General features: G+C 35.4%; 1 protein-coding gene across 1 annotated transcript in view; it reads left to right on the forward strand.

The window, feature by feature from the left end:
* The window catches only part of PI15 (peptidase inhibitor 15), a 35,492-nt gene extending 12,611 nt beyond the window's left edge, over window positions 1–22,881 (forward strand). Inside the window, exons 3-6 of the mRNA XM_082432632.1 lie at window positions 12,315–12,433; window positions 13,436–13,568; window positions 13,690–13,805; window positions 17,016–22,881. Of these exons, the coding sequence (XP_082288758.1) occupies window positions 12,315–12,433; window positions 13,436–13,568; window positions 13,690–13,805; window positions 17,016–17,151 (504 nt within the window). The 3' untranslated portion in view covers window positions 17,152–22,881. The remainder of the gene's footprint in view (window positions 1–12,314; window positions 12,434–13,435; window positions 13,569–13,689; window positions 13,806–17,015) is intronic.
* Window positions 22,882–26,309: the final 3,428 nt, after the last annotated feature.

Here is a 26,309-nt window from a genome sequence, read left to right on the forward strand (position 1 = left end):
TGGTTGAAGGTTTTCAGTTGTGTAATTAATTTGCCTTCAGAAAGGTCATTCTGGCTACAGGCTGAGAAAGGGATTGGAGACAGGCAGAAGTAATGGCACAGTCAAGAGACTGTTATAAGAGCCTGGGCGAGAGATAATTGAAGCCTCAATGACATTTAAGGTCATAGGGATGTGACAAAATGAATTTGGGGATCAAATCAGTAGGAGTAAGTGATTTATATGAGGGATGTATATGATGGAGAAGCCAAGGAAGATGCCTCCATTTTTGACTAGGACAATTGGGTTTCCCTGAGTTGGAGAACACAAAATAAAGGGCAGGTTTCTGGTAGTCATTAAGTAGCGGAAGGTTTATCATCCAGGGTACACATCTACAGAGGTTGAAAAAAGTAGCTAGTGTGTGGGAGGGAACATTCTTTCAATGCAAAGAATTTTGGTTGGGAATATGCTTTGGTAATCAGAATGGACCACTTTACATAATGGGGTAGGGTAGTGTCATGGAGACAGCATGGATGCATGATTTTATGTCTGGGAATCTACTCAAGAATTTTTGCAAGAAAGTTTCATGTATCTTTCAAAAATAATTTTTTTTTTTTTTTTTTTTTTTTTAGAATCAGTGCTGAGACTTAAATCAACATGACTCCAAATCTATTTCAGGGGCCTAGATAGCACCAGGTCCACCTAGTCTTCTGACACACTCAGGATAAGGTTTTTCTGGAAACTAACGAAAGGACTTCAGAAAAATCGAAGTTGACTAGTCTGGCTGGTCTGGTGTCCTGAATTTAGTATATCTGAAAACCGTTGAATAGTCAGTCAATGGCCATTAAATGGTTATGAACTTGAGATGTTTAATTGTCTATGAGAATTTCTGAAGAATGGCATGGGAAGAAGGCAGGGAAGATAAAGACTAACAGCTTAAAATATTCAAGAGAAATGGTTGGCATAAGATACATCATGGACTGAGGTTTGGAGGGGTATGATTTGAATGCTTCCAGTCTATGTTACCCATAAAGTCTAAAATCAGGTACCAAGCATTTTTTTGACACAAATATGGAAGAATGCCCCCAAAGTTGTGTGTTTAGACTAAACTTCATGACTCTTAAAATTTCACATCACATACTCCAAACTGAAACAGTCCAGGAATGTTGCTTAAGGGCACAATACTTTTTTACCCTACAAAGTGCATCAAATTCACATTTCATAATTTCATTAAATATGAACATTCTACCAAATCTGTCTCTGCATTCCAGTGAGATCATGTTTTCAGCAAGCAGTAGGTAGGCGGAAAGGCATTTGAATTCTTCTAAGTGGGCAACAGCAAGGTATGGGGTTTGCATGTGTCTCACAAAATAGTTTAACAATCAAGAAGTCAGTTTTTAGCTGATTGTAACACTGAGTTGGTGAAAAAAATTAACCACACATGAAAATGTCTTCCTGACATATAACTACAGTATTAAATGATAGCTGGTGGGTATTAATTTCCCGGGAAAGGAGAACTGTTGCTAGAATCCATCAACAAATGGTCTTAAAATTTATAGATAAAACATATGTTAAAGAGGGATTTAAGGAGGGGAATTAATAGGTTTTAAAACCTCTGAAATGTTCTCTAATTTTTATCTTCCACTGTCTGATGTTATGTTGCCCAGAAGCAAGGTCCTCGTTATCTATACACAGTTCTGTTTCTGATTAGTTTGTTGCTTCAGGGTTTGTCTGTTTTCACTTTATCTGATTGCCTGCCAAGTTGAGATTAAAGCTTGATGTGTCTCAAACTTCAGGCTGCCAGATAAGGTGATCAAAAGTGCACCTCTCATTACCTCTCACTTTAGGCATCTTTCTAGTTCGCAGACACCACCACTCTTCCGGTGCCTGATCTTCCAATAATAATAGCGTTTACCATTCTGTACACCCTGCCCTGCTAGAGCTGTGCTAAATTCTCTTCAATCACTATCTTGCCTAACTTTCACAACAGTCTCGTGAGATGGGGACAATTTTCCTCATTTAGAGACAGGAAATTTGAAGTTTGGAGAGCGTAAGTAGCTTCCCCCAGGTCCCAGAGCAAGTAAATCAAAATGAGAAAGCAGTTCTGTATGACAACAAAGCCCATGCTTTGAAAGACTGTACAATACAAACTCCCTTCCATGAGTTCATCTCCTGCTCTTGAGCCCACTCCACATGCATATTTATCAGAGGACATCGCTGAATATTAGAAAGTATTTCTTCATATGGAATCAAATCTTGCTTCCTGTACTCTTTCTAACCTTGGCAACCACATAGGAAAACTCTGTATTATGATAGTGTTTCAAGTCTTTGAAGCCTGTGAGCATCTATGCCTTAATCCTTTGTCCCCCAGTCACCCAGCTCTTTCTAAGCCTCCAGCCCTTTTGTGTGAAATACCTGTACACACCACCTCTTGCAACCAGAGTATGGCCAGCGTAAGGAAGGTGGCACAAAGATATTTGCTTTCTGAAAATCTTGGAAAAGGTAAGAAGTTGTGCCATTAAGGGAATGGAAAAATCAAGTCCCTCCCCGCCCCCCATGCTACCTCTTACATTACACATACACACAGGAATGGTACCAGTTAGATCATCTTGGGATCTGCAAGCAGTGTGGGTCTGAGCAAGGAATGCCTTTCACCAGGCTCTTGTCCTTGTTTGGGTTCCAACATGTGTATGCTGTTCTGACAGTGAGGTGCCTGGAATTGACGTGACCCAGCCAGCACAGAGTAGCGATGACAAATGATTCTCCATTTGTTCTACTTCTGTGGACACATCTTACATTGGGTTGGCAGATAGGTAGCGTGTGCTCCTGTTGAGTCATATCAAATTCTCATGAACTAAGTGGCTTGTAGATCAAATGTGTGTTTTAAATACAGATGCAATGTTATTATGGAAAAGGATTGCCTTACTTTTAAATTTTTTTTCCCCCCAAATTTTGGATTCTCAGAAAGTTATGTACATGTTACTTCTTATATCTCAGTTAATAAAGCCATTTAGAGTTCCCTTGATTTCTGAATAAGAACCATGAATCTCTTCTGTTCTCTCTATTCATATCCATGTCACCACGGACTACATGTTCCCTTCTGGAATTGTCACTCTCAGAATGAATGATGTTGTCTTATTTACACAGCAACATACAGGACAGTTGCTTTACCTCTCTCACCTGTAATTCTGTCTTCCACAAATGCACAGAGCAAACCCTCACAGCGCTTAGCAGCCAGTGTCTGTGACAGCCCAGACATTTTCCTGATGGAATGCTATTTTTAATTTTTATCGAATCTTGGATCAACAGTATACCAGAGCTGAGAGGAAGGATACTGATGTAAGTGCTTATAAATGAAATGCCCCCTTCTTCCTAAACCTCTTCTGTGGTGTGAGTATTGGGGGGGGGGTGAGTAGGGGTGGGAGAGGAGAGGGGAGGCCCCAAGTCCTCGGCAATCAGAATGACACTCCACCAAATAAGCTTTAGACAATTATTTCTTACCAGAAGAGCACAGAACCACTTTGTAAGCACACATTCAAGGTCTCCAACTCTGAAATTTTGCTTCACTAGGTCCAGTTCCCTTGGAGATCTTGCAATGATTTTCCAGGTGAGAACTCTATAACGTGCTTTAAGAATATTTTATATCATGATTCAGGACACAAAACTGAGCTGAGGAAGATATTTTTTGGCTCAAGTATCCATTTATTTATCAAGAGACTATATACTGAAAGAATTAATATGTTAAACCAAAAGAATTATTCCAGTGATAATTTCTATATTATTACAAAATTTCACTTGCATATTCACTCAGCACTCGTTTTCAGAAGACATCCTGTGGTTACTGTGGGTGAGCTACAGATGTCTGCAGTGTGGAACAACACTTAATTGGGAATTTACATGATTGACTAAGGACACTTCTAAGGAAGCAAACTTTTAAGTAGCACACTTTTTTGGAAGTGGCTTTATAAAACACGTTACGTACATTATATACAGGTAATGGATAATGTATTACATACTAATTAATTTATATACACTTGCCATAATTTATTTACAATTATTCACTATTTATTTGGTAGTGCGTTAATTGCCTGTCTCTTTCCTAAACCGTAAAGCAGAGTCCGTGTCAGTCTTGCTGACTGTTGAATTCCCAGTACCCAATACTGCGCAGCCTTCCCAATAAGTAGTCAATTACTAGCTGCCTAGATTAACGAATTATCTAGGATTCTATTGGTTGATCTGGAAATTTGCATTTCTTGCATTTTCCATTGTTGATAACAAAACAGCAGTCCCCATCTGGTAAGTTCGGTGTAAGGAGATTTGGGGCCAGGACAGTTCCAGAGTCACTCTTTCTTGCCACCATCCTTGTGTATTAAGATCACACATGTACATAAGTGTGATGGTGACAATGATACCTCCCATCAGAGTTCATAAACTGTAGGCCCATCAACCATTCCAATTAGTAGTCATGTTTAATTTGCTCTGCAAGTGTTGAACTGTCGAGAATTTTACATTTAAAAGGCTATTTGGCAACATGTAGAAGTGGATACATTTCATATATACATCAGGATTCCTAGATTATCCTGAAAAGTTTTAAGGTTTAGAGACATTGTGCCCACTTCCTACTTGTCAGCAATTGGTTAAAAAGGAATAGCCTCTTCGGGTGGGGTAAAATTCACTCATTTCCAAGTCTCTCTCTGTCTCTCTCTCTCTCTCTCCCTTTCATATAACTGTTCAGATGTCAAGCAGCAGTTGCATTTTGTCGTCTTACACCCAATACTCATTTTCATTACTAGACCAACCCCCAACCCAATCAGTTGAGTTTGATTATATTTAAATAGCACTTTGGTATTTTCAAAGCACTTGACTGAGGTATAGATTGAGCCGTGCATAGATTAAAGCACTGGAAAAGTTTTTTCCTTTATTTCCTAATCACCAATCCTGTTTAAATAATCTTACCTCAAAGTCTGAATATTTTTCTTTTATCCATGCCTTCCTTAATTTATATATTAAGGCTTTATATATATGAAACACTCCCTCAGCTAGGAGTCTTTTTCAATAATCCAGATAACAAGTGATGGTGGCTTCACTCAAGGTGGTGGTAATAATGGTGATGATCAGTGGGTATATTCTGGATAGACAGGATTTTGATGGCAGGATCAACAAGATTTGCTGATAGAGCGTATAAAGATTATTAAGCAAAGAAAGAGTAAAGATGGCTATGGACTTTTTGGCCTGAGCAACTACAAAAGCAATTGGTAAACTTTTTCTGTAAAGGACCAGATGGTAAATATGTTTAGCTTTGCAGACCTTGTGGTCCGTGCTGCCACTGTAACACAGAAACAGCTATAGATAACATATAAGTAGGCAATGGGATAGATTTGGTGACCCCTGAACCGGAAGAAAAAGGGTAACGCCATCCACTGATGGGAGGAAGACTGTAAGAGTAGCTGGTTAGAGGGTAGGGAGTGGTGGTAGGGTTGTGAATACTGGGACTCAATTTTACTCTTGTTAAGTAGAGGTTTAAAGTGGATAGATGGATAAATCAGTCTGGAATTCAGTGGAGAGATCTATAGATATAATTTGGAAGAATACCACCAGCTTATAAATAGTATTTCAATGTATGAGGCTGGATGTGATTACCTAGGCAGTGAATTGATGAAACAGAAGAGAGAGAGAGGGAGGGAGAGAGAGAGAGAGAGACAGACAGACAGACAGAGAGACAGACAGAGACATGGCTTGAGCCCTGGGAACCCTCCAGCATGCACAGGTTAGGGAGATGAGGAAGAAGCAGCAAACATATGGAGAAAAACAAGGCAGCAGCCAGAGAAAAACAAGGTAAGGGTGGGGTCATGAAACCAAGGGATGGAAGTGGGTCCAGGAGGAGCAAGTGGTCAGGCATTCTAAAAGCTGCTGATAGAACAAGTAACATGGTGACCAGGAAATGACTATTTATGATATTGATGTGAGCAATTGGGGTAGAGTGGAGGTAGCGGGAGGAACCTGCCTGGGGTGGGCTCAAGAGTAGAAGAAGAAAAACTGAAAATTCTCTGTTAAGACAACACTCGAGAAATTTCATTGTAAAAGGGAGAAGAGGAATGGTGCATTGGCAGACGAAGCTGAATAGGGGTCAAGAGAAGTCCTTTTGTGTTTGTTTTTAAGAATTTTATGCTGCTGGCAATGATCCAGTTCAGAATTCCTCTAAAAAAGTATACTTTTACATCTTCTCTTTATAGAAATTTACCTTTCCCACCTACATGAAAGGTAGCACTCATCTTACCTGAGGAAAGTCTTCATTATTTTTGTTTAAACATTTAAAAAATGCTTAGGACCCCACGTTGATACTTTGTGATATAATGTGGTCCCATATTTATGGTCATTTTTGAGGCTTGCGGGAGTTTTTTTAAAATCAAGTTCCTTAACAAGTTCTCTTTTAAAGTATAATCGGTTTAATATCATTTAATTAATCTAATTAGTGCCCCCAATTTCCCAGGGGAAATCCTTTTCTCTTCCTGTGCCTCACCCCACCCCCTCCAGTCTTACCAAGGCCCATTCTTCCCTCCTCTCTGGTTTAACACTGGGTCATATATTCAGCTCTCAGTTTCCTTTATTGGCACTTCACAAGCATTTCCACCGAAAGGGAATAAACCCCACTTTCAAAACAAAACCACAACGATGCCCATGAAGTGTTTTTAAAAGCTTCTGGCAGCCCTCAGGGAAAATAATTTTGTCATCACTTAATATCTTTTTAATGGCTCTTTCTCACTTCTATAAGTCAGCACTGCTTTCCCAGTCTAACCCAGAAAAAGAACAAAGAGCCCCAGCTGAGTTATTTTTAAAAGCCAAAAACTTGTCTATCTAAACTGCCTTCACTTTTTATCTAAATATATGAGAAATGACCACATGTCAGTCCAAGAAAATAAGTGTCTATACGACATGCCATACTGTTTCCAATGCCATTGCTATCATAGTATCCAAGACAATAACCAATTTAGAAATGTGTCTTCAAAAACTCAGTGTGATAGTTTTGTTTTTTAGTATTTTATGTCTTTGAAGATGGTTTCCATGTGCAGAACAGATTTTTTAAGAGGTCATTTTCAAATTTAATATTTCTTGTTCTCCTCTAATTTAGCTTCATTTACATATATTTTTGTTCTATTCAGAAATCTAGCAAGTTTTGACAATCGCATTTGTTTAATGTTTGTTACTACTTACAAACCTAATTAATTTAAATTTTAAGCTGCATTTATAGATTTAACATATTTGACCTTTAGTACTTCAATTGGCTTATTGAAAATAATTTCCATATATTTAAATGTCTTAAAAGCCTAAGCAATACAGTGACTCTTAAGTTCAAAATTTTGCAATACTGTTTAAAAATTGTAACAAGATTTTCTTAAAATTTTTAACTTAAAACCACAAATATAAATAATTATTGATATATTTTATGTTGAAATTACAAGGCTAACCTATTGCTTTAATAACCTGTTGCCATATTCTCTGAACCACTATAAATATTAATAATATCAAATATGTACAGGTTCGTTACCTAGAAATATTTATGCTTTTTAACACCTTATATTTAATTCTTTCAAAATTTAATTCTTATGTTTGGAATTAAAAGATGTTACCCACTTGAAGAAAAACAGTATGTCATATCAAACAATGTTGGGGATATAGTCTCAAGTAATTTTCAGGGTTGCCTTTCAGTTGGTCTACATTTCTTACTGTCCAGAGATAGTGACTGGGGTTTAAGAAGGGAGTTTCGGATGTCCTGGTGCCCACTGTGTTGTGGGTAACAAAACTTAAGGAAATGGCTGATAAAACAACCTCTTCTTTGGGCTGGATCATATCACTCTCTAATTCTTCAACTTATGGAAGTCAGTGATTTTCTCCCATGCTGAGGCATTCTTTGACTCAATTTTGTATTTCTTTGGCTTAACCTCTGAAGACCTCTGGACTTGAGGAGGACCTGCATTCTTTTCATGTCCCTCCTATCTCTTGGAGCCACACTCTTCTAGCCATGGAAATGACATGAGTTTGAATTCTGGATGTTTCTCATGGCTTAATCAGACTATGTGGTTTCCACAGAGAAGGTGCTACGTTTATTTATAAGCAGAGTAGTTCATGGTAAACGTTTTAGTCCAGAGCTAAATCAGTCAGTTGACAAGCTGACCAACTAAATGGCTCGTAACAGCAAAGAATGGAAGAAAACCATGTGGAGCGATAGGGCACAAATATAGGCTCATGCATGCTCTGACACCGTTTTAAGCCATCTTTACTTTGCGAGTTATTTAATCATAAAATCTAACTTCTACTAGCTCCTGTAAATGTTTTTTTGTCTCCATGCATAATTTTCTTAATTTTTGCCTAATCTTTAGAAGGCATGATAAGATTTTAAGTGTTCACAACTCAGTTATCTGTGAAAGTATTTTATCCATTTCGAGGGACAAGAGCTAGAAATACAGAATTCGAGGCTATTAGCTGCATAAAAGCTGAATAAATATAAGGTGTTTAGCTTTTCTAACAAATGATAATAATATGTTGTGTATTTGCTAGTCGTTCCATAGAATGTTAAGTAAGTACACACCTGTGACCTTTTTTCTTTTGCTGTATTTGTAGGGTATGATACTAAAATTATTTCAAATAAATATCACAGATGTTCAGCAAAATTCAGCAGATATATTATCCATTAAGCATCCAGAAATGTATATATTAGTCAAATGCTTAGGTGATTACAACTTCATTCCCTAAATTTGTATAAGTTGTTAGAATTCTTTCACATGGTTAAACTGGCAACATTCATCGCCATTTAGAGCTTCTGGATAAGAAAGAAGCTATCCTTATTTGCTGTTTTCAACCCTGAAAGACCTCTCATCGTATTAATAGATTTAAATACCACTGTGGATTAAAGGGATACATCACTCACCTATATTCTCCTGGGAGTTGTACCAATGGAGAAAGACAGAGACAGCAAATACAGTAGATATGCAATTCCTAAATTTCAGAGCTGGGTCTTCCCCTCTTTACAGGATGGGTGTGAGTCCTGCCTGGGGACAAACAGGCAAGAAAGAGCACAGGACTTTCTGACTTCCTCTGCAATGGGCATCAGAGAGACAGTTGGTATGTCTCCCATGGGAAGGCAAAATGATCCCACTCTCTGTGTGGGACCTGGCCAGTGCTGCCAGGGTCTCCAGCATCTTCCTTCAGGGACAGGCAGAAATCTCTCCCATCAGTTTCCTAAAAGCAAACATGGAGAGATGAAAAAAAGTGGTCATCTCTCCTCCCTCACAACTATCATCTCAAAAATTTTAATTATGATATCTGTACATAGAAACACCTAAAAATGTAGGCATCAGTAATGCTAAATACATGGTATTCCTATCAAAATCCTTTATAATAATTTTTAAATGGGCTCATGTAAGATATTTTTCAGGCATGAACTCTTTGGTTTATCTCTTTGACATACACAATACGTTTTAAGTATATGAGTAAGCATATAGAATTATATATGCTAAATTACTTTAAATTTGTTAACTGCCTTAAATATTTTAAATTATTTTGTGAAGAATCTAGGTTTCCTCTCTCTGTGGTATGGAAAAGGTTAGAACTGAATATAACAGATCTTCCTGATTCTGATGCTGGAGTTACTCAGGTACACTAAATCATGAAATGCTGAAGAGGAAAGGGACCCTAGAGATGAGTTAACTGGGAGACAGAATAATTGACATGTCCTCAGTCGCAGATGATCTTAGCAGTAGGCTTAGGGTTAGAATACAAGATATTTTATTTTCTTTTTCAGTATTATTTGTGCCATGCTGTGCTGATATTTCGGAACAAGACTATAAGAAAGACTGTTTTTAGAAAGATTATATAAAAACACAGAAAAGCCGTGTTTTTAGCAGTTATTGTTCTGAGTGCACACCACTTCAATATGTTAATAATATTTAGATGTACTTTTTTCCCAAAGTGACTACAATTAGCTCAGAGACATAATTTGTTGATGCTATTCCATCTAAAATTCATTTGTGATCTAATGGTAATATTTTGCATTTTGGTGAACTGAAATCCATATTTTGTAAATCCATATTTCATTAAAAATATCAGAAGAATAAATACTAGATGAATCTATTATTAGCCAAACAAAATGCTTTTAAAAGTAAATTTCAGTTCTAGAATACTATGATTTTCATTGTAAATTTATTTTGCGTCACTGATATTTCTGCACAGAATTTTTACAAACAAAAGGAGAGGTTTGAAGTAATAATTCATAAAACATATCAAATGATTATTTTACAGAGCTAAGTGTGAAAGCATAATACAAAATATTTTTTAATAACTGTAAAAAAGCATGATATCAATTCAAAGGAGAAAACAAGTATATAAAGAGACACTATTAAAATATTATAGAATGAGTATTTTCCATTTATATACTGTATTTAGCACTGATTACTTACTTATTAAAAGGGTATTATGCAATGTTTTGCCACATTTAATTAATCCACAAAATGGGCAGATTATATTCTGGATAATTAAGGAAAGCGTATTTTGCTATAGCTTTTTGAATGATCTTTCTTTTTACACAGACAGTGGAGATGTGGCCACTGTCACCATAGAATTACTCCAGATCCTTTCTTGATAATTCTGATTTCATGTAATTTTGTGAGTGAATTTATTTTAATGTAATTCTAGATAGATTTACGTTAAGATGACTTTGTTTTTCTAATTTAAGACAACTTCTAAGTAACTAAGAAATCTTTTTTCAGGGTGGGTGCCATGGCCTCCTAGGGTAAAAGTGTTTCTGAAGGGTTCATCAGTTTTTTTTCCTATTTTATTTCAAAGTCACTAAATTAACTTCCTTTCACTTAAATACATTGTTACATTAAATAAATCTATGTTTTCAGCTCATAACAATTAAAATGTAAGTTCTAATATTATTACTACTATCAAATATTCAAATGATATAAAACATCATTTATATCATATTATAATTTAATATAGTTTGACCTTTAAAAGTTGGAATAAATGCAAATCAAAACCACAGTGAGACATCATCTCACACCTGTTAGAATGGCTATTGTCAAAAAGTCAAGAAATAACAAGTGTTGGTGAGGATGTGGAGAAAAGGGAACCTTGGGCACTGTTGGTGGGAATGTAAATTGGTGCAGCCACTATGGAAAACAGTATAGAGTGCCCTCAAAAAAATTAAAATAGAACTACCATATGATATAGCAATTCCACTTCTGGGTATTAGTCTGGAAACTAAAATACTAACTCAAAAAGATACCTTCACCCCAATGTTCATAGCAGCACGACTTACAATAGCCAAGATATGGAAGCAGCCTAATTGTCCATCAACAAATAAGTAGATAAATGGAATATTATTCAGCCATAATAAACAAGGAAATCTTGCCATTTGTGACAACATGGATGGAACTTAAGGGCATTATGGTAAGTGAAATAAGTCAGAAAGAGACAAATAACTTATGATCTCACATATATGTGGAATCTAAAACAACAACAACAAAAACAATACTGAACTCATAGATCTAGAGAGCAGATAGGTGGCTGCCAGAGGTTGGGGGGTGGGGTGTGTGAAATACGTGAAGGTGGTTAAAAGGTACAAACTTTCAGTTATAAAATAAATCCTGAGGATGTAATATACAGCATGGTGACTATAGTTAATAATACTGTATTGTATATTTGAATGCTGCTAAGAGAATAGATCTTAAAAGTTCTCGTCACAAGAAAAGAAATTTGTAACTGTGTGTGGTGATGGATGTCAACTAGACTTATTGTGGTGATCATTTCACAATATATATGTACATAAAAATCATTAAGTTGTACACCTGAAACTCATAATGTTATATATCAATTATATCTCAATAAAAAAGTTAGACTATAATATAAGACATTGTTAATTTTGGTACATTGATTTGAATAAATTTGATCTCATTAATTTTTAAGATATATCAATAGCATGGCTCCTTTTTGCTGTGAATAAACTCTAGGGAAATCAATTGACTTTGGTGGATTCAAACTTCAGTGGTCAGTATGAGGTATCTCCAAGTTACATCTGGATACCATATTTTTGTTAACCTATCCTTTACCAAAATTGATGTCTGGACATTGGGTCTAGATGGCCCTGTAGAAACAATAAAGATTTTTGAGGAATAACAATATTGCACTGTAGAACTCTGAATAACAATGGTCTAAATTTGCTTTCTTCTAGTCAGGAAGCAGAATTAAAGAACTTTAGGAAATAGTAGTGCCATTTCTTTTCTCTTTTTGTTTGCTACTAGCAAACCCAGTAAAGCTGAAGGTTTTTTTCCCTTTCACAGGTCTGGGATGAAAATCTTGCAAAATCTGCAGAGGCTTGGGCAGCTACTTGCATTTGGGACCATGGACCTTCTTACTTATTGAGATTTTTGGGTCAAAATCTATCTGTACGAACTGGAAGGTAGGAAGTAGTTTCACTGGTACTGTTTATCCACACAACTTTATTGCTTATGGACTCCAAGGTTAGTGACACCAATTTCAAGTAATATCTGCAAGAGGGCTCACTATGTGTCAGGTACTGATGCTTGGCCTATGACTGTTTTAGATGTCTTCAAGGATTATTTAATTTTTTTAAAAGGGCCTAAAAAAAAAAGTTTTCCCTTTCACCCTTGGAACACCCTCCCTTAGCCTGTATTCTACACTTATCTCACAGAATCTTTGAAAGGATCAGGCTGTATCCTGTATCCTATCTCTTCTACCTCAGAAAAATCCCTTGATGGTGGCAGAAGCCATTATTGTGTATGCAACCTTCCCACGTTTGCATATACCTGTATCTGTGTGCGTTGTACAAATTCAGTATATTTACACATATATGTATATATACATAGGCACATGTATGTACATGCAAGTATATGCAACAATGGATAAAGCTGTTCCCAGTAATAGGATAATTTTTCTACCACTGTGGAATGTCATCATCCAATATTCCAAAGACTCATTCTCTTCCATATAGGGGAGGAAAATCAGGTGTACAATCATTAAATTAAAATGATTCAAGTTTAAGGGAAAAAAAAATCCACACTGAGTCTAGTATCACAGCTTCTTTTGTATATCTAATTCTTAATTGTATATAAGATTCTGATGCAAGAAATTTTTGACATTGGTAAAACAAGATAAAGATGATAATTCCTGAAAGATTTGCATTTCTCTTTTTGAAACAACCAGACACATACTTAGACAAATACAGAGTTACTTGCTCCACTCCTGGGCATTTTCATGCTTGGCTCTACTAGGAGGAATAGGGGATTCTACTAGGTGATGATGGTAATTGTGAGGGGTGGGTATGCTCTTGATTTACCATGAATAATCTGCAAAAGAACCAATTAACTTATAATTTAATGTGAGTCCACTATATATTGCCACTACTGTACTCTAAGTTCTCATTGTGTTTCTTGATATCTAGATATCGCTCTATTCTCCAGTTGGTCAAGCCATGGTATGATGAAGTGAAAGATTATGCTTTTCCATATCCCCAGGATTGCAATCCCAGATGTCCTATGAGATGTTTTGGCCCCATGTGCACACATTATACACAGGTTATTTTAACTGTTTTGTTCATTTTTTATTCATACTTTTAAAAAATGCTCTTACTATTTTGGTGAACATGAATTTTCTTAGCTCCAACTTCAATAACAGTATATCGATTTACTTTCTCAGATGGTTTGGGCCACCTCCAATCGAATAGGATGTGCAATTCATACTTGTCAAAACATGAATGTTTGGGGAGCTGTATGGCGCAGTGCAGTTTATTTGGTATGCAACTATGCCCCAAAGTAAGTATCCAGTTGGATTCTACTTCTTGGAATCTTTAATGATGTTAAGTATCTTCAGTCTGATAGATATTTTTAACAGGTAAATAATATGAGTAAGACTTAACTAACAAGCACTAATCCTCAAATCTTCCATTTTCTTGTATATCTGAAAAGTTATAAGCTGAAAGGTTTCTTTTCACAAGGATTCTAGATTAAAATTGCAGGCAAGGCTATTTGTGATTTGGAGAGTCACTAAATTCTCCTTACCATCTTTCTTTAGACATGGTAATTATAAAATAAACATGCTTCTAGGCTTTTGATAGCTATATAAAAGGCATCAGGAAAGAATCTTCTAGGGAATTTATCAACACCACAATATTCTCATCAATCAGTACTAGAATGTTGGCTTAGCTTTTTCACTAGGAAAGCAAAACAAGCCCTTCTTCTTTCTTTTAAGAGTAAAATTAAAATCACAGTTTATTTTTCCATAGATGGTTAAGAAGGCATTCAGAATCAAAAAGGAAAATTTAAATGCTATGACTTCTTTTTAATGAAAGCTTTGCCATGATTTAAATTTCAGTATAAAAAATATTCAGTAATTTCTTCTTATGGCATACATAAAAAGGTATTGTGAAAATTGATCAAAGATTATAAAATAGGCTCATATTTATGAACATTCTTTATAATATGAGGATAAATAAGCATTTGTTAACATCTGATAAAATGCCTTTTTGATAACAATGACTCTTTGGATAAAATGTTCCAGTATTTATACATGAGTCTGTTCCCATTTGGAATAAATACTAAAATGTACAAAGGATTTATGACACTCCTGGTGTCTTCCAAAGTAAGTCCCAAACAAAGATTTTCTCCAGCTTTGCCAGTATGGGGAGGGAATGAGAAAATGTTTCACAAATAACTGCATTACTCATTTATATGGTAGTATGCCAGTGGCAGTGTTTTTGCAAAGTTAGAAAAATAGCAATTTTCCCGATGGTCCCTTCTCCACAGTTATTAGAATAGTAAGATTTGGAAAGTAAAATGTGGCGGCATTATGATAAGCATTAAAACTGCATTTGTTTGATATTTTCAGTTTTATACTGTATATTTTCCTATTAAGACTTTAACCCTTCTTTCTGACATAAATAGGCCAAGTAGTACTCAAATAGTGAAAGAGTTTTTTTATTACATTCATTTAACTATTCTGTTTTTGGCCAATGATTGGAATTTTGTAGTATTATTGATGAGATGTCTGATTGTTTTATAAGTCTAAGAGTTTAAGATATTGTGTTAGTATGCTACATTTGCTGTAATAGAGAACCATTCTTTTGAAACCTAGGCAATGAAGAAAGTTTTAAAATCCTGACTGATAGTTGATATGTTTCTTCCAATCCCAATATGAAGTTATCTCAAGTATAACTGTTTTTCAGGGGCAAAATAAAACAGAGAAGGAAAGGGGTTGAGTGGGGGAGACAGAGACAGAGACAGAGAGAGAAAGAGAGAGAGAGAAATGAGAGAATGAGAATGAATTGAATTAGATGAAACAGTAAAAATTAGAAGGAAGAATAATATGTTTATCAACTGACTGATCTACTACTGAATACAATTATCCTCCATTCGTGTAAAAGTTTGTAATATAATATATAATAATTTTTATATAATAAAACTGTATTTCTAAGTTAACATTACCAAAAATATGTGCTGTGTAATTTCTAAAAGCTATGTAAAATAAGTTGAAAAATATGAAATTAAAATACCACAGGCTGGGTTCATATATTTTTATAGGTTTGGGTAAAGATATAGAGGGAAATAAGATTATGAATATAGAATGGGAGAGATTAGGATAAAGGAGTGAGCTGCACTCTTGATGAATGGACCTCCTTGAATGTTCATAAGCAAACATGTAACATTACCAAAATTATGCTTGAGGAAGCGTCTCTGGAAGGCAGAGTGTAGAATAAGCTAGATAGAGGTGGGCAGCCTTGGAATCTCATCTCATTTTGTAATATGAATAATCAGCATATTTTTCATTTTACAGACAAATTTTCCTTTACAGATATTTTATAGATAAAAATGTGACCTTTCAACTGACTGAATAAGGATATTTTCATGTCTGGTAGATGCACTGTATGAGTCACCTGCTTGGTCTTATTTAGGTCTTAAAGATGAGACCCACTTGTTTCATATTTTAGCCTTTACACTGTTGTCTTATCTTCAACCCTGAGTTTTTACTGTCTACAACCAAATTTTCTCCTGACCGTTCAATTTCCTTCACATCACTGGCTGTATTGCTGTCTCTTAGTACTGTAGTTACTAATCACCATGTTACTGAGAATACGTTCATTGCCTCCTTCCTCACAGCTAAAAGAGTTTAATAACATAAGGCATTGTGGCTGTTTTTAACTACCCTAAATGGTGAATTTGGTGTATCACTATAATCATGGCCATAATGACAGATGAAGGAAAATATTGATAACACATAATAATTCAGTTAAATAGGTTCAGCATTATAAAAGAACTAATAGTATTACTAAAAATTATAACTATGAGTTTACATATGGGAAAATGTTTTGGAATCACCTTTAATGGCTGCTTCTGTGAGCCATTATTCTCTTACTGAGTTTTCCGTACCTCATTTTATGGATACTGAGAATCTAAACTATTTTTTCAACTTGAGAAAGAAATCCTTTGAACACTTAATACCTATTTTTTATGCTTGTAACAACTTCTTGCTCATTTCACCGTTTCTAAGCGTCCCAGAATTACATGTATATATTTTTATATATATAATGAACATGTGTATATCTATATCTGTATATACTTTACTATCTTTATAATAACATTAGCATGAGTTTTTTTAAGAAGTAAGTTTAAGTGGACACAGCCCATGTGCTCTAGAAGGCTGCTGCAGGAACCAGGCACCTGTGGTGAGTGGATAGAGCATCAAGCCTGGTGTCAGATGACTAATAATGTCACCATGCATTGTAGTGCCTCACTTCTTATCTGTAAATTAACACAATATTAATTTACTCGGAAAGAAAACATTTTAAAAGTAAGATATACAGGACAAGTTACTGTAGAAATAAGAAATGGTTATAACTTTTAGTGCTTTTCTAAAATGACAGACTTCTAAAAATATCATCACATGTCAGCACGTGATCATGTGCTTAAGGACAATCAGATTTTAAAGAATAGGCAAGTAGCACTAATGCTCTCTTCTTTTTTTTCGAGGGGCAACTGGATTGGAGAAGCACCATATAAAGTAGGGGTACCGTGTTCAGCTTGCCCTCCCAGTTACGGGGGGTCTTGTACTGACAATCTTTGTTTTGCAGGAGTAACGTCAAACTACCTATACTGGTTTAAATAAGCTTGTCTTTTCCTCCAGGAAATATAATGGTTTCCGGGAATCATAGGCATATATATATATTGAGTTTTGCACATATTATACATATTTTATCATAATCTTGTTTTCCTTTTATTATTCATTGTATAAATTAGTGTTTGTCTATTATGTTTGTTTAATCCTTGGAGGTAAACAAAGCATCCATTTCTGTTTTCTGACCTCTAAGCCTAAATTAAAATATTGTGTATGTAGTATTGACATAGTTGATGCATCCAATTCCAAAACTTGTTTTCCAAAGGAATTATGTTCTTAAGGAATAGAATATATATTTGGTCTATAATGTATGTGTGTGTATATACACACACATAGATGATATAACACATAGAAAGTAACATGATTTTGTAGTTAACTTGAGGGAAATTTTTAAAAATCCTATTCTAAAATGTATGTGAGGTGGTGGGACATCTCCAGCACCCACTTCTATAATGCCCCAAAAGTGATAATTTGCAAAATAACACTCAGTAATATCTGGACATAATAATTTAATTAAGCAACCACAGATTTCATTCTGGAGATATTTTATCTTACTTGGGTTCACCAAAAGATACTCTTGATTTTTGTAAGGTTCAAATCATGCCTTTTGCTTAATCTCTTTTATTGAATCCTGTGTTGAGTGGTTACGATGGGCAAGGCACTCTGATAGTTATGTTCGGATCATGCAAAGATAATATGATATGATTCCTGACTTCAAGAAGCTCACAAAAATATTCAAGAAATAATGCCACCTAATTATATTGCTGTAAAATTATTACTTTTTTAACAGATTTATTTTTCATGTAATTTTGAGGAAGTGAGTGCAACAACGTTCACATGTAGATGGAATAGGTGATAGGCCACACTGTGTAATATGTAAGGCTTCTGATTAGCATGAAAATGTAGCTATAGCGTCTGGAACTAAATGAGACAGGGAAAAATTAACAACTGCCTAGGGATTCCTGGGTGAGAGTAAATAGTTGTGATTTTGGAAGGCAGAAAGCAAGACCTAAGTAAACTGAGAAGGTCCAAGAGAAGTGAGGTTCAGGACACAGGTGTGAAAAGTCACAGAAATAGGGTTACTGCACACACACATACACACACACACACACACACACAAACAGGTGGAGAGCTTCTGAAGGGCATATACTGAAGGTCTAGTGTAACTTGAAGCCTTTCAGCAGGAGGTGAGGGATGTCAGAAATAAACATTGTAGGTGTCAAGGACACCTCCAGCTCTCCATCGCTTTGCCCATCCTTACTTGGTGAGAATCAATCTAATCACCATGGTCCTTGAGCATCATGTGCAAGTTCCCATGTGCACACCACAGACAGTTATGATTTTGTTAAAGGGGCCTCTTCAGATGATTTTCTAAGGATTAATTACTAAATTTTTTTCCTATATCTAAGTAGAAGAATAATTTTCAGTTCTCCATTAAGTTTGGTGGAAATCAAAGTCACTATGAAAATTCCACTCACGTGACTTTGAAAATGCTTATTTCCAAGTCAGGGAATCACTTTCAGAGAGGAGAATTCAACACATGGGTCAAGACACTTAACACATTACATTTCAAGTGTGCATGCATTTGCATGCGTGTGTGCGTTTGTATATGGTTCAGGTTATGCAATGCTTCAACAGAATCACAGAATAAGTAAACACGGTTAGTTCCAGAGTACAAATAACAGAAGAAAACTACTTGTTTAAAATTCCCTACACATTTGCAATTTCTTAGGGTAGATGCACTGAAAGATGACAGATAGTTAATTAAATCCAATGGGGGAAACATCCACCGTCTGAAGTTCAGGTTTACATGATGACAAACAATTGGCCTGATTCCTTTTACAAACTGAATCTGACCAAATGTTTTCATATCATACTACTTTGCTTTTGTGGGAAGATATAGAGACTTTATTAAAACTAAATATTTTTGGAGACTAAAATGAAAAATAGAAATAACAGTAAGAATCAGGCCCCAAATCAACTTCTAGCTAACATATATATAGGCAGTTGAAGAGAAACCTCACTAGTGGGATATTAATTTGATTTTATCTAGAAAATATTTCCTTCCTTGAGTTTGCTAAACTAGTTCTACAGAAGTAGTAAAAGTACTATTAAACCAAAAAAGGCTACTATCAGTTCCAGTTCTGTTGCTGGTTTACTTGTGTAGCTTGGTTTCTCAAGTCTCAAAAAGTATAATGATATTTTGTTATGTGAAGGTAAAATTACCATATTAACAGAAATGCATGAATATTAAAATTATCATTAATGTTGTGAAATTTTATTTGAGATAAAATTATTTGAGCTCCCCTTTGGCAGAAATTCTGTCTTATCTTTGTATTTATACCAGCTTCTTATATAGTGGCTGTAATGTAATAAATGTTTACATGAATGGGTTTTTAGAATTAACTAAAAAGTCGAGTATTGCAAGAATTTAGAGGAACCCCACCTTTCCATGTTTCATTAAAACAAAAATGTCTTAAATACAAAGCTTTGAGTGCATCAACAATCCAGATAAATCATCAAACATATCAGATTATGACTATGGTTCACACACTCATAACTTGTACACAACAGTCCTTTCCAAATCACAGCTAGAACTGTAAGTTTATTTATAACTTAACAACTCAGCTGAAAATATAACGGGTATATTTGTTATTCTATCTGTACTTTTTAAAGTTAGTAATATGAAGTGGCCATGTGAAATGTTTTATTTTCCAGGCTAAAGCAAATGAAAGTTTGCTAGTATCAACACCGAGTGTCATATTTTTTCACAGCATGCAACAATGGTGCTAGGATAGCTATTGCTCACTGTAATTCCCAGAGCACAAAGGGTGTGGGTATAAGCTATTTCAAGAGCAGCTTTAAATAGTCATTACTGAGGTTTTCATTTTAATAGGTTTCATTCAAAAGAAATAGTAATTGGCATGCATATTCTACAGCATTGGTTTTATCTTTGGTATAGATTTTTCATGTCATCCTTTATTCAGTAGAAAAGTAAACAATTTCTGTCTCGATATAGATTTTTTTGGCTTCCATGTCATCAAAAGACTGGAAAAATGACAATTTTCGCTGTTAAACTGATGGATTTCTTTACAGAATTGTATTTGAGTTGTGTAGGCACACCCTTAATGTTGCTGGTTATGATGGATAAGCATGCTTTTAAAATGTGGCAGAAACAGTTTTTATTGTTACCATGTTTTTGTCTGTCCAGTAGTTTAAGCATCACTTCTGTGGTCCATTAGGGCTTCCCTACCAAATTCAATTGGCAGTGCTGTGGTGTTCATTCGAAACCTTCATGGAAATATTCATTTGAAAGCTCCATGCAGCTTTAGCAAAGAGCTGACCAAACACTAGGGAAAGTTCAACCCGATACAGTTTACTCAGAATATTTGAACTGAAACAATATATCTTTTTCTCATTAATACATGCTTGTGTTAGATCAACTTATAACATCTACATAAGCAAATCTAAAACACACTCAGGCCAGTTATGTGTTTTGTGTTCATATCCTGCTTAACATAAGTTAAACAGATAATTTGAATGTGTCCAGGAAGGAAAAGTCATGCTTAACCTGGGGTCTGCCTTCTCCCCCGTGTATAACAGCATTCCTTATGTTCCGCAGTAGCATAGGACACAAATCTTGACATGGATGGAGGGAAGCCTTTTCCTGCAGAAGTGTTTAGGTAGAGTGAAACTAGATTTCTATCAATGTCTAATATTATCTTTGTTTTATATATTTTTTTTTGTATTGTTGTTATATGTGTGAGGGAAGACATATTTAAATGCATGCAGAATGATTTTTAAAAATTATGTCATGGTCTGACTTTGACTTATGAGAGGTCAATCAAAAACTTAGAAAGTTACACAATTCACTGGTTAATGGTGCTGAAAATGCATAACAACCACCGTATGCTTGCTACAATTTTGAAGTTTCTTTGGAATTAAAGTTTTTATTAAGTGTGAACTATCAGTATCTATTCTGGTGCTAAATATGTGGTGCTAAATGAATTGTTAGTGTTAGGAGCTTAGGGACTCTCTTTTTATTCATAGTTAAAACTGTTATCCATTCAATTCCTGATTTAGAAATATTAATAAAGTCCTATTAAATTAATCTTAACCAAAATAAGCCAGTGCACTTAATTTTTTAATCTAATAGCCCAACATTATTTAGGTGTTACAGAATGTAAATATATTTCTTAGAAGTTTTCAATTTTTTTTAAAGGCATTTTTTAGCATGGCGATGTAAAATTCCAGTAAAGGTTAGATTACACCTACACCAACCATACTGCAGGCACCGGCGCCCTCTGGTGGTTATAAGAACAAATTCTTGATGGCTACTTGGCCTGCAACAAAACCATTTCTTCTGTTCAATAAAAATTTAAGCTGAACAGTTTTAAATTCTTGGATACTCTCTAAATCCGAGAGCATTAAAAAGTGCTTGACTCTATTGACATAATTTTCTAGGAAGATAATAGAGATAATATATCTTGACATCCATTTTCCTAAATAATAATATTTTTTAAAATGATATTCCAGATCTGAGGTGCTTATTAAAGTGTTCTTTTTTTGAAGTAGGTATTAAGAAAATACATTTTTAATTTTGTTTACATCATAAATACAATAAGAGTTAAAATTAGCAAACAGAATTATAGTGTGCCTCACTTTCAGAAGTGATCATTTATTTTTATATATTAAAACAATGAATTCCATATATCAAAGGATTATCTCTCCACTTTTATGTGTTGACCTATAATTTGATAATGTTCTTTGGTCATACTATTGAGCTAATGATAACATTTTATTATTCCATTCAAAGTCTTTCTAGACTTAAAAATGTACAGATAAACTTAGAATTATATCCCCTGTAACCAATGAAGGCAACATTTTTAGATAAACTTTCACTTGAGTTGTGCAACTGACTAAGTGTGATAATCTGTTTTGACAAAGATATTTCTTAAACTGTGTTAGCATAACCAAATGAAATATGCTTTGAAGCAGTTTTCCAAATTAGTATTTTCAAACTTATTTTAAAGCAATAGAACTCTTTGTATGATCTCAATCCTGCACAAAGCTCTAACGTATAATATACATGTAATGGACCTACTTATTTCCCAAACCCTCTTCTGTGCCTTGGAAGTTTCTTCTGAGAGCCCTAGGATTCCATTGAACCATTAGAAAAACATTGATCTAAATCATCCAGTTCTCCCCATTTTCTCTAAAATAATCAGCTAATTAAAGACAAAAAAAATTGAGACTCAATGTTTTGCAATGGTTATCTTAAATACCCACTTCACTTTGCACATGTTAGAAGCCAAACTGATGGAGCTTTAAATACTGACTTTAACTGGTGCTTGGTTATAGATTACAGCATCTTGTGTTTTGTTATTTGACAAAGAGAATTTTGGTGCCATAATATTTTGAGAATTAGAGATAATTCTGATGCACGTATGAAAATAATGTGTTTAAAAATATCTAAATGTTTCAAATATGTACATAATCCTAAAATATACTGTATCATTTTAGATTTTTTAAAGATTAATTTGATATTTTTTATTCATTATCTAATACTGTGGCAGTAAAAGGTGCCTTTGATATTGTGATATAATGTCATGAATGTGTGCATTTAAAAAACCTGTGTAAACATCTACCTTTATAAAGCATAACAAGTGTAGCTTTTTGAGCTCTGCTGTATTTTTTCTTTCAATAAAATGTTATAATAAATTGTTTTGTTTTTAAGGTTTTAATTAATAACAATTAATCTAATTGTTTTCTTTCAGTAGTTTTACAATAGAATTAGAAGTAGATGGCATGATAGTTTTGATAAGGAATGAACTACTTTTCTAAAGCAGCAATGATTATATCTTTGGGCATCACTGAAATACATCAGATCTTCTGTTTTTCTTTTTTTCCATTTCTTTTTTTCCTTCCCTGCCTCTTTCCTTCCTTCTTCCATTTTTTTTCTATTTAATTCAAAAAATATTTTGAGGTACCAATATAAAACACAGTTCTATGGAAAACGAGGAAAAGAACATTATATCAAGAAGTTCTGACTGAGGAAAACTGCAGCAGTTGAACATAAATATTTTCATGCTTCCCCATATTGAGGACAAGAAGAGAAACCACAGGCATTCCTCGGGGAGAAGCACCATCTCTGGTCACTAGTTGGCCCAAGGCTGTTGGTTTACAGGGTGGCTCTGCCTTGCAGAGGGTTACTCCCAGGCTAGTTTGTTGAGAAGGACCCAAATCTAGGACATCATAATTTAAATTTCTCCTTATTTCACATAAGATAAGAAAGCCTCACTAACTTAAGCCTTTTCAGAATGTCTCGCATCCCCCAGAACTCTGTGGCTCCCTTTCAGCTTCTCTTTCTCTTGCTAGTCTTCCCTTTTCACTTTATTTCCTCCTCTTTTATGCCTCCAGTTTCTCATCCACATGTTTGGAAAGTTCTTTCCATCTCTACAGGAGGTGGGGTTTCATTCATTGATGTTTGTGTGTGTGTGTGTGTGTGTGTGTGTGTGTGTGTGTTGCAGTTTATAGCCCCTCAGACTAGGCCAGATGGATGCAAAAGAAGTCTTGTCCCTGAGTCCTGCACACCTCTGACAGTGAAGAAATGGGGGGCTGGTGGGTGCCTGATCCCATTCAGTCTTCCCCAACAGTGAGAGCTATGACTGACCACCTCATGAGAAGCAGGCCCACCCTGATAAGGCAAACAGCAGCTTTTCCGGAAACAGCTGACTCTGCTCTTGGGAGCAAAGCCTATTCCCACTGCCAGTGACTCTGACTCAGTTCCTTCTGAGACAGTAACCTTGGCATTGCAGTACCAAGGGCACCAACTTCTTCCTGACCTGGGTTTGCACTGTTAAGCCAACACTGCAGGAGCGACTGGCTTTGTCTTAGCAAACTGGAGAGGTGGCACCAACCTTAGTTGAATCTCTCTGGCCCCAAATGTCTCTCTTGATGAAAGAGGAGTGAGGTCTTGGCATGTTTCCTTTACTGATAGCCTATTGATTGACGTTAATGTGGCCGCTTATCCAGGGGCACTTTTGTTTTACCAAACGTGAGTGTAGACAGGGATTTGTTCTGTGAGTTTTCACATAATAAATTGAGCAATGTCCTTAATTATCTCTTCAGAAATGATTTTTCTCTAACTAAAAAAGTGAATTCTAAAATAATTAAAATTCTACAAGCCTTAGAATACGCCATTTTCTCCAAAAATTGTGTATGCATTTACCTTTTGACCCAGCAATTCCTATTCCACAAATCCATTACAGAGATACACTGGCAATATATGAAATGACATGTGTACAATATTAATCATTATCGCATTATTCTAGTAAAAGGCCAGACACAACTCAAAGGTCCATCATAAGGGGATTGGCATAAGAGAATACTATGCAAATGAGCATGGAATGAGAAAAATCTCTAAATTGATAGTGTGGGCTGCCAGGATGTGAGTACAAGTGAAAAGCTGGATATGTAAGAGTGAAACTAGCATGTTAACCTTGTAAGAAAGACAAGAGGGAGTAATACATATATACACACAGGAAATAATAGATATTTGTTTTTAATTGGTGAAAATAAAACTGGAACAGTAAATTTAAAACGATTAAGATGATTACTTCCAGGAATACAAAAGAAACAGTATGGAGAGGACAACAATCTTTCAAATGATTTTGAAAGACAGTGTTTTGAGGGTACAACCTTAGTGGTGTACATTGCAAATACAGAGCTACAAAGCAATACAAAACTTTATTCAGTAGTCTGTCAGTAATAGTATTAGTGGGAGAAGGAAGAGCAAGAATAATGCAAATAAATAACTAGGTTACTCTTTTTAATTGCTTAATTAATTAATTATTGCTGTAGAGTCACTTCCCTTTTTATTGCCTTATTTTGTTAGAGAGCCGTAAACTCTAAATAATCTTGCAATTTATTACAAAGGTTGGCCATCTGAAAATGTTGAGATTAATAATCTACTCCATAATTAACCCATAAAATTATACAAATTTAGATTTGGATGAGGTTTTAGAAATTTATCTATGACATTTTCCCAGATTTATTGCAACCAATATAGTTACTTTAGTGACATGTTTTACCTTTGTGAAAATTTCTATATATTATTTATATGAATATTGTTGGCAGCTGAAAATCCAAGAGCCAAATCTATGACCTGTTCCTTCCCAAGAGAATAATAATAGTTAATAAAAAATAATAAGGACGGCTCTTTCCGAAGCCATGGATGGCTCCGGGGTGGACACCACTGCCTCCTTCCATGGCTCAGATGCCAGCCTCTGATCCACCTTGCAATTCCCTCTTCTCTCAGAACCTCCAAATAGCCCAGGGAGCCATGTGGCTGACAGGGTCTTGGAGCTCCAGCCAGGTGTCAGGCCTGAGCCTCTGAGGTGGGAGAGCTGAGTTCAGGACATTGGTCCACCAGAGACCTTCTGACCCCATATAATATCAAATGGAGAAAGCTCTCCCACAGATCTCCATCTCAACACTAAGACCCAGCTCCACTCAATGACCAACAAGCTACAGTGCTGGACACCCCATAGCAAAAAACTAGCAAGACAGGAACACACCCCCACCCATTAGCAGAGAGACTGCCTAAAATCATAATAAGTTCACAGACACCCCAAAACACACTACTGGATGTGGTTCTGCCCATGAGAAAGGCAAGATCCAGCCTCATCCACCAGAACACAGGCACCAGTCCCCTCCACCAGGAAGCCTACACAACCCACTGAACCAATCTTACCCACTGGTAAGGTTTACCAAAAACAATGGGAATTACCAACCTGCAGTCTGTGAAAAGCAGACCCCAAACACAGTAAGTTAAGCAAAATGAGAAGACAGAGAAACACACAGCCGATGAAGGAGCAAGGTAAAAACCCACTAGATGAAACAAATGAAGAGGAAATAGGCTGTCTACCTAAAAAAGAATTCAGACTAATGATAGTAAAGATGATTCAAAATCTTGGAAATAGAATGGAGAAAATACAAGAAACATTTAACAAGAACCTACAAGAACTAAAGAGCAAACAAACAATGATGAACAACACAATAAATGAAATTAAAAATTCTCTAGAAGGACTCAATAGCAGAATAACTGAGGCAGAAGAACAGATAAGTGACCTGGAAGATAAAATAGT

Source organism: Balaenoptera physalus (genome assembly GCF_965194825.1).
Source record: "Balaenoptera physalus genome assembly, chromosome: 17".
Taxonomy (NCBI): domain Eukaryota; kingdom Metazoa; phylum Chordata; class Mammalia; order Artiodactyla; family Balaenopteridae; genus Balaenoptera; species Balaenoptera physalus.